The 10542-nt window shown below is 42.1% G+C and overlaps 1 protein-coding gene across 1 annotated transcript; it reads left to right on the forward strand.

Moving 5' to 3' along the window:
- Positions 1-877: 877 nt before the first annotated feature.
- LOC108766846 (uncharacterized) lies at positions 878-4351 on the forward strand. Its single transcript, XM_018516376.1, has one exon. The coding sequence runs from the start codon at positions 878-880 to the stop codon at positions 4349-4351; it is 3474 nt and encodes a 1157-aa protein (XP_018371878.1).
- Positions 4352-10542: the final 6191 nt, after the last annotated feature.

Here is a 10542-nt window from a genome sequence, read left to right on the forward strand (position 1 = left end):
ATATTCGTACTATCCTCCGAATTCCCTGAATACGGGGGGTGGACGTATAATATGAGTCATGAGAGGGTGTCCACCCTGTTTCTCTCTCCCGTCCGATATCCCGCGTCTCCCTTTTTCGAGACCGCATGTCCATCGTGCGCGAGCGAGGGTGTCTCGTTCACCGTGTCTCGTTCGTCAAGTTTCGCGTGCGTCTTCCTGCAGCACGAAGTGCTCGTTAACCGACCCCAACTCCCCCTTTTCCCCTAGATCAGTCGAGCGAAATCATTATAATCTGCCTATCGAATTAGTGTCGCCTTCAACGAGCATTCGCGATTTTCTGCGCTCGCGGGACAATATATTCAAAATTTGTATTTATGCGAAAAATCATCTTTCCTACGATGTTCTTATATAACACTTTTGCTACGATGTTTTTATATGACACGTTAATTATTTTATTAGAAAATATAATAATAAATAATCGACGTTTTTTAGAAAGGGATAGACAGTATGAATTTTAAACTTCGCAATTCACACAACACGTGTATCAAGAAGATATTATATTAATACTTATTATACATAAAACAATTTTCTACAAAATTTGTATTACAAAATTCAAGGTATAATAAAAATTACATGGGTCTATCTCTAATTTACAATTAAATTTAAACACATAATATACGTCTAAACGTGAGTTTATTAATTTGTTTCGAAGTTGTATTAAGAAAAGTGGCAAAAGATAAGCTTTATGGAGAATTGTTCTATGAATTTCTTTTTCACAAAAACTTTATTAAATACCAGATCGTTTTCAGTAACTTTTTAAACACGGGAAATTTGTCTGTTCCTTGCCAGACGGGCAACGTCTAAGGAAGTACGAGCTGGTCGCGTGAGATCCACCGAGATGTCAAGTATGACATCGTCGCAAGACCCCACGACGACGGCGGCGGTGGAGACGACGGAGCTGGACAGCGACGGTTCGAGCTGCGGCGAGCGCGACGTTTGGAAGCGCGTTCGCGGCGATTCCGCCGACACCGGGCCCAAGAAGCGTCGAAAGCAGACCACGCCGGTAAGAGTCTCGTCTGGTCTTGCGGACGTGCACGAGGATGCGCGCGAGGACGAGCGCGAAGACGAAGACGCCAAAGGTAAGCCGTCGTCGCGATCGCCGTTGCTGAGCAACGACCATCACCACCACCAACAACAACACCACCACCACCATCATCACCATCACCATCACTCGCCGTCGTCGAAAGACGAGAATCTAAACAACGAGTTCCGCTGCCAGCACTGCGGCCGGCTCTTCGACAGCGACGAGACGCTCAATGTCCACGTGGACGGCGAGCACGGTGGCGCAAATCAGGCGACGCCGGCTGTCACCATCAAGGTAGAGCCGGCGCAGCAGCTGGATCCAACTAACGAGAGTCCCGTTAGTCTCTTAAGCGTTAAGAACTTCGCGACCACGTGGCTGGCGTCCGGCAGCCAGCAGCACGTGCAATCGCAGACGCAGATGCAGTCACAAAGCGACGAATCGTGGTCGAGCGGTCCGGTCAATCAAATCGTCACGATGACGAATCATTTACAGGCTCTTTCGAGTTTTCCGGGCACTCTCGCGCAGTATCTACCTCTGCCAAATTTTCCCCTGACCGATTCTCAACTCCCTAGATCCTCCCTCGGTCCTGTGCCGGTCAAGATCTTCAATCCGGACGCGTATTGCGACATGTGCAACAAGGAGTTTTGCAACAAGTATTTCCTGAAGACACACAAAGCCAACAAGCACGGAATCTACGTTGACTCGCCAGCGCCAACGGCTATGGACCCCGTCAATGTCGCCGGCGGCAGCGTATTCGGTGCCGTGAACTTCCACGCGAGTAACGCGAGCGTGAAATTGGAGCCGCCGGCGACTCCACCGCAGAAACGTTTCCGCAACGAGGATTCTACGAAGAAGCACAAGCAAAAAACGTACAACGAGTCACCTGTGGATCAGCAGTCAGATGGCCAGCAGATCTCTATGCAGTCGCAGAGCGAGGAGGATCGAATGACGTCGCACGACAGTTCCGGTGGCATAGAAGCATTCTTGAAGCAAGAATCGTACGGTGTCGAGCAAGAAGACGCGACCTTTATGCCGGCCCCCAGAAATCTCTCGCCCCAGTCTATCCAACAAGCACGTGATTCTGGTTTCAGTGTTGATCTTCTGCGCCGACTTGGCGTCATAAATCCCGAGGCATTCTGCGAAATCTGCTGCAAGGAGTACTGCAATAAGTATTTCCTACGCACGCACAAGATGAAACGGCACGGAGTTGACGTGCAGGACAGCGAACGATCGCCCGGCGGTTCCGGCACTACTGTCAACACCTGGCACCAGGTGCAAACCAGTCCACTGAATTTGATCGTGTCTGAAGCTGCTACGAGTGCGGAGTCTAATGACCGCGGCAGCGAGGAATACGAGTGCAAACCCTGCACTATTCGTTTTCAGACGATCGATCTGTATCAGGCGCATTGCAGAAAGATGCACGAGGGCGAGGAAAGCGGCTCGCCGAAACAAGAATACAACTTAGATGGCTCTCATCAGCGTAACGATTCGATCTCAGAGGACCTTCAGAAGCTGCAGACGATGATCATGCAGCTGAATGGTCTAGATTCCGGTAAGGGATTATCTTGCGCTGCCTGCGGCAGAGAATGTGATTCGAGGTCAGCCTTACGCGTTCACATGGCGACCGAACACGGTATCACCGGTGATGAATCCTCATCGTCGCCGCAAAAGTCACCAATAGTCATTTCGACTATTCTCTGCACTCTCTGCGAGAAGGATTATCCTAGTCAAGATGCATTAAGGAGACACATTAGCGAGGAACATCAGCCCATCGTATCCAGTGCTATCACTCTGCCGGCACTGCCGCCAACGGTAATTGCCTCTTCCGCCAGTTCGACACCGACCAGTCAGACTCCAAGCGGCCAAGCAACAACGATGACAGAAAAGAAGGTAACGTCACTAACTCCTACATCGAGTTATTGCGAAATATGCAATAAGGAGCTGTGCAATAAGTATTTTATGAAGACGCATATGCAGCGGATGCACGGCATCGAGATCGAAAACGGCGCACAGATCGGCGGCGTCATCTGCAACATTTGCAACAAGGAGCTTTGCAGCAAATACTTTCTGCGAGTTCACAAGCATAATACTCATGGAATTATCGACGATAATACGTCGTCATCGGCGTCGAACAAGCAGGAGTCTTATGATGTTCCTAGCGCCGAGGACTCGACACTGAAACCGGAACAATTGAGCGATCTTAGTCACAGATATTTCATTCATTTCACCGAGGTATGTCCAATTTGCAGTCGGAGGTTCCGCAGCATCAAGTGGCTGAAGGCGCATTTAATGGGTGACCACGGCAAAGCGGGGATCGACAAATGGCGCGAATTGGAACAACAGTATCAAGCGACGTCCAGAACCTGCGGCAGAAGCGTTGCTTCGACAAAGAACACGCAACAAACATCAAACCTGAAGATCCCCAATGGTTTCGAGGTTACCCAACAAATCAAGCCTGTCGATTACACGAGTCTGGGAAATCAAATGTTATCAAATCTTCTCGGTTCTTCATCCGAGGAGTCTCAATTGAAGAATTACCGCTGCGGCTACTGCAACTTTACGACTCCTGTATTACCCTTTCTCTTTCTTCACGAGCGATCCCACGTGAATCCACAGGAAAATCATGAAGGAGATCGAGCGTTACAATGTCCGATCTGCTCGCACGACTTTCATCAACCGGAGCTGCTTCATCAGCATCTGCTTGCCAAGCATCAATTCCCCTCTCTATTATCGCAATTTCAACATCCTCTCATAAATAATCTTAGATCGGATATCGATATCAAGACGATCGACACCAAGAACAAAACTGATCAGGATACAAAAGACGATCGTGTGGAATGCAGTCCACACACCGATCGGAATATCCCCGAGCCAGCCAAAAACCAGCGGCAGGACGAAACTACAGTAAAGGTGACTCCTCAGGGTGTGTACAAATGCGCCCAATGCGGATATGCGACGACAAATCTGAATCGTATCAAGAAGCACGTGCGGAAAGATCATAAGGCGATAGGTGATCCGACGGAAAGCGTGATTGCCGAGCTAAGCAAGACTTTGAAAGATGTAGCGAACAAGCAGAAGATGCCAGCCTGTTACGCGATGCCGCAGGACATGAACTCGAACCCCGACAAGACCATTATGCAACCGTTCCTGATCGAGGAGCAGGATCTGATGCAGGTGGGTGTCGAGTCTAGCTCGGCGAAGAAATTCGCGCCGGCTCTGGTCTACTTGCCGGTCAAGTCCAGAATCAGCAACTCCCTGACCGCTTCCTTCACTCTCACCCCCGCCTGAGTTTAGGTCGCGATCGCATTACTTCGCATAAGCATCTTGGAAGAGTGTGAGTGGCAGCATCTGCATCTGCGACCTGAGCACGTGGTATCGGTTCCTATTTATCATGTAAGACGAGCAGCTATAGACGGCAAGTGTTATTTGCACTATAATATTTTGATGTTCCATTAATTTTTACGTATCTTTAGCGATTTTTGCAGGCTTTCCTATTATCGATTAAGTAAGTTCTCCGGTTGCGAATTAATAGGTTGCGAAATCAAGTAAAAATAGTTGAATGAACGTAATGACCGGGCAGATGAGATTATTCTTCTCCTCCGAAGCTAACTTTGCATCGTATAAAAAATGATTTTGAAGCCATTCAGTGTCTGAGAAAACAATCATAAATAGAAATTTTTTAAATAATTTTCTTAGACGTTAATCGCTTCAAGATCCATTCTTCATTGTGCAATATTATCTTTGTAAGAAAATAATCCCATTTGACGGAATTTCGTGTCAAAAAGCTCGTTGCCATAACACGAGATTGTTCGTTTTTTGACACGTCATCGACTCGTAATACAGAGAGATCATCCTTGAAGCAACGCGGAGTAGAAAAACTTGTTTACACGTACTTCATTTCGAAATGGTTTTCGAGGGTGACGAATTTAGCAGACCGAAAAGATCTCCTTCGGAAGAGAAGACTTTTCAGAAAAATAACGAGTCGATATTGTTATTATTGTTCTAAGTATAGGGAACATACTCGTTATATACTCTTGTAAATACTTAATCATAATTAATTAAAATACGAACGTGTGATCGACAAAGTTCCTATTTTAAACGCGATAGGCTCCTCGACATCGGGAAGCCTTCACTCTTTTCGCTTCGCATTTTATTTCGTCCGTTTTTCTTGCTTTAACGATTTTGCTTCTGCTCAAGTGAACCAAAAAAAGAAAGAAATCGCGCGTAAGACCGAGCGCAATCATTCGATCGGTATTAAATTCATTTACTTATCGACTTTTTCTTTCGCGACTATCCTAGTCAATATTTTATATAAATATATATATATTTACGTGAATAAGAAGAGAATTTTTTCAGAGATAAGACAAATTTAGAGATGTATTTATCATACACACATATAGAGTACGCTAGACTCCGAGTAATCGTCGTGCGGTGCTAATTAGGCGCGACCGCTAATTATCGTCGCGACGTGTACAGCCAAGAGGGCGAGAGCGTGATACAATAGCAACGGAGGTATTGGGGTATCAATGTGCAGAGAAAATCGCCAACCAACTCAGGGGTGGACACAGTATAACCCGCAACAAAAAGTACAATCGTATACACAGCCAACGCATTGCATAGACTTTAAATAACTTTTAACTTTTAATGATGAGATGTAGCGCGCATCTCGTAAATGTTCCGCGGATATATCAATATAACGATCGATCCCCTGCCCAACCGTCTTGGGCTGTGGGGTCGCGAAATGACCAAGCTCGATCCACTCGAATATTCGATGAACGGCCCCCGATTTATATATGTATAAACTACATATGAAAACTATATAGCACACTCGGATTATTTAACTAAGAGATTACCTAGTCTAGTCGGTAAACACCGCGGACATCGAGTCCGAGATAAAAGTTCCTCCTTGAAAGCTGTTTCAAACTTCGTGCCTTTGCAGCTTGAGAAACGCATTACCCGCGAACTTCCCCGTTATCATGCAGGTCTCGATAAGGTATATCTGAATATAATGGGCTGATTTGTTACAATTATAATAAATACGGTTTCTGTCAGGTGTTCTCTCTTTTTCTGTCTCTCTTTTTCTCTCGATCTCGTTGTGTAATAGCTGATCTCTTTTCCTGGTAATGTGACGCAATTGCGAGGCTTTTCCTTGAGAATGAGTCGCAAATAACTGCGGAATTGTTTCACAGAAATGTCCCATAAATATTTATCTCGAAATCTCTCCATTAGAAATATGACCGTTTCATGGCACACAATATACATTTTAATGGTTTCCGTTAAGACGATCTTAAATTATCGTGCGTTTCTAAAAGTTTTGTTTTCTGAAGACAACAAAAATGACTGCAATATTCAAATGTTCGTTCAGAGATTGTCGTCTTTTCAAAGATTAAACGATCGAAGATATAAATCGTAATTGGAAAATCGGTAAAGATTTTATTAAATTGTTTTAGACGCGTGGCGAAAAACTTTCGACGATTTCTTCGTCAGCACTCGAATCCGATCGAAAGGACAGCCCGAAAGGACAGCTGTTGTCGCAATGACCACACTCTCGATAGCTGAGCATGCAGCCGTTCTGACCTGCCTAGCTTCCCAGCAACACATTTCTCCCAGCACACCGGTGTGCCCATCCCTCCACGATGAACAAACATGCACGCTGTATTTCCGCCCACACGAAATTGCCCTTGCTCTGTCATAAAATAATAACTCTGCTTACTCAGTGCAATCTTTACTTACCGAATAATATTTTGAATGTCAATATTTTTTCCAAAAAATTATCAGACAAAGTTTCTATAGACTTTATGTGAGATTTAAATAATTTTAAAATGTTTTTAAAACAAATATAACGCGGGTTCAGAATAACTTTCCAAGGAGAAAAGAAATATCTTAGGAAATCAGGTTTAAATGTGAAATATATTTACATATATTTTCGAAAATAATTATATTTAGATGTGTTTTTGAAGTGATATAAAGCTGTGCAATTTTTCGTTTAATTAATAAATTATCAAGATAATTAATTGTGCATGCTATAATTCTTTAACTCGATGATTAATGGCACGCAAAGAAATAAATTACTTAATAAAACTACTATCGAGAGTGACATGCGAGGCGATAAATAACGCAATCGGATAGACGTGTATCGGTTCTCACTAAAATACAACATTCGGCATTCGTCGCATTCTGGTAATGCGAATTCGGCGCTGTCAGAGACGGCAATGATTTATTCCGGGACGATTTCCATGGCACGAGTCGGTTTTTGTCTCAGGGGCCATAAAAGTTTTCCCCGCGCGCGCGCGCAGCTGAAATTCGAGAACCGCGTCATTTAACGGGGCACACATCGATACCGTTGCCGAAAATTCGTCTGAATTAGTATGCGCACACGCGTGCATTAATATGACTTAGGGGAGAAGAGAGGCGATCGGCCATTACGCAAATCTATCGAGGGGTTTAAGAATGAAAGAGACAGAGAGAGAAAGAGATAAGGAAGAAGTGAAAACGGTCACTGGACGGAGGGAGAAGGAGCGATTCTCGTTGGGGAAAAATGAATTTTTAGTCGGCATTGTCGTGCTGACGAGACGGGCCCGGACAAACGGGCCTCCACCATCTGGTCCCCCCTCTGGCGAGAAGGTCAGAGTGGAGGAAGGAGGTCGCGACCTTGGCGGGGATTTTTCCGAAAAAGTTCTGAGAACGAAACGAAGCGGGGTGGAAAGAGAGGGACGTGGTATCCCACCCTGCCTACTCCTGCCCCCGCTTCACCCCGGCTTCGCCTATTTTTCCTGCCCCACGTGCCACGATGCGCGCGGTGACACGCGAAACGCGCACATCCATGCAAAACGGCTACCTCGACCCCGCTCTTAATTGTGTCCCATGCAGATACGCGTATTGTGCACTTAATGGTCCGTGCGCGACGCGTTACGGATGCCGATTCTAATTATTATCGCGAGAAGGAGAGGGCACGCGCAGAGGGGTGGATGACAGATCCGGGCGATGTCAGGGAAGCCGGTGGTTCTTTCGCGCGCGTGACTGCAACCATTTCCGGATAACAGCGAGCGATCGTAACGAATATGAAATAATTTCTTTGGTGCTTCGGTGGAAGAGGTACAACAGTCTCATCGGTGTAAAATATCGGAAAAAGATTCAGATATCTGTGACGGATTGAAATATTATATTAGGCACCAAAACAATCTGGCGACAATGATAATTATCAAACAAATATTACTTTTGTCGTTTCTACCATAAAAGTAATCTGTTGGGATATTATTTTATTTAAAAAAAATTTCATTGTGTGGAAAACGCGGCCAATGCCGTTAAATTTTTTCGAATAGAAATATGATTACCGGTCTCTTTATCGAACATCAAAGACTTAATCGTGCAGCACGATTTTTCTTCATTGAGAAAGTAATTGTATCGATATATGTATCCAATTAAATTTTTCTTCTCTACGTACAGTATATCTAAATTTATAATCTGGCGGAATTTCGGACGATCGCTAAATAATTGTAATACCACGAATGCCGACGCATGTCGAAATTGAAAAGTAAGAGAATTTTAGCGAAGTTTTGAGAGAAATCTTCGGTTCGCATGCCCAAAATCAGCATTGCCTTCATAACGTATAATTGAGCGAAAAATCAAAATTTTACCCGTAAACTAAACAAACAAATATGCAAAGTATATATATATATATATTGTTCATTAATATATATTATTGATTATATTAAGAACGTCGTAGGTTAAGTGCATTTCGTATGTGAACGATACGAACGTGAATTTACGTATACACCTACATGTACACCGTGTAATTCATGTACAATAACAACGAAATATAAGCGTATAAGCGTACGCGTTCGACAAGTGCATACGATATTATAGAGTGTACATTTCATGAAATTAGGGGAATTAATTAGCATGTCTAGTCATTTTGGAAACAATTTACAAATTCCTATACCTGATCTAGTCACACGATATAATCAATGCGACGTATTTCGATTACCAGCGCAATCGATTTTGTCGTAGATCAATTGCATACTTTTTTTTTATATAAGACTGCGTGAAACGATAAGAGACACATATATTATTTTTGTTATTTTATATTTTTTTACGTACACGCCTGAGTTCTCGCAATTATTTAATTATTTATATACGTGTGATCAAAAGAAAATTATATGAATAAAAATTTATTTTTTCTCTTTCTTTTATTTCCGTTTCCATTTTTTTGTCGTCCTCCTTGTAATACATTCTTTTTAATCGACTCACACAATTTTTACTTAAAAAAAATATTAATACTGCAGAGGAGAATGCATTTTATTTTAACAACGGTGTTTATCGATGCCAATAAATACGGAGATTATTCTCGCATCTCTATCGAAGCATCGAAATTCGAACTCACCGGAATTACACTGGCTTCAAACGCTCGTTTTAAGATATCGAGTTACCCGATCCACAGTTTGATGGACGGCTGTTAGACTGCCGCCAATTCGTCGGTTTTGTTTTTTAAGGGTGTCGCTCCTAGGGTGACTTTTTATCAACTGTGACAAATAATATCCAAACATGTTAAATATGACAAATTATACGCGCGCGCCCTTCGAGGTTTTTTGCTCATTTTAGAGTGGATGTTTCATTAAACAGCAGCATTCGTTGGATATAATTTGCTTCGGATTATTTTACGCGTGTATTAAATATTTTTACTAATATTAATATAAAATTCAGGCAAATAAGAGCTAGAACACAGTTATTATTTATGTATGATTATACAAAATTCTTTTCTCCTTCATTTCATACAAGTCAAGAACAAAAAATTAACGTTTTGGTTGTTATTTGCAACCATCTTCAGGATAAAATACTCTTAAAATCCGCAATCTATATAAAAATGTGTATCTAATAAAACTGAGAAGTTGTACTCACATTCTTCGGTTTTATTAGATACACATTTTTATATTGATTGCGGACTTTAAGAGTATTTTATTCTGAAGATAGTTGCAAATAACAACCGAAACGTTGATTTTTTTTCTTGACTTGTATGAATTGAAGAAAAAAAGAATTTTGTATAATCACACACAAATAATAACTGTGTTCTAGTTCTTATTTGCCTGAATTTTATATTAATATTGAGAGTTCTTTTTATTATTATTTTTAATAATATAATAACTCAGTGAATTTTATATAGAATATATATAATATATTTGAATAGAACATATTTGAAGCACTTAAAAAGTTATATGCTATTAAGAAAAATTTCGTATACTTTAAAAAATCAATTATATTTTAAATAACAAAATGAAGAGAGCACGCTAATGTTAAAATTTAGATAAAAAATATATTCTTCTCTAGAGCCTATAATTCCACAGCACTTTTATGTTTCATTTAGAGTCGTAAAAAAAAGAGGAAGAATATAATTTATAACAACTGCTTATACTGAGTATTTCATCGTCTATAATCAACGGCGAATGACGACATTATTTTCCGTTTCGATAGTAGAGCGTTAT

Source organism: Trachymyrmex cornetzi, unplaced genomic scaffold, assembly GCF_001594075.2.
Source record: "Trachymyrmex cornetzi isolate Tcor2-1 unplaced genomic scaffold, Tcor1.1 scaffold637, whole genome shotgun sequence".
NCBI lineage: Eukaryota > Metazoa > Arthropoda > Insecta > Hymenoptera > Formicidae > Trachymyrmex > Trachymyrmex cornetzi.

Excerpts from the sequence above, each read along its gene's own strand:
- LOC108766846 (XM_018516376.1), top strand. The coding sequence starts at position 878 with ATGTCAAGTATGACATCGTCGCAAGACCCCACGACGACGGCGGCGGTG.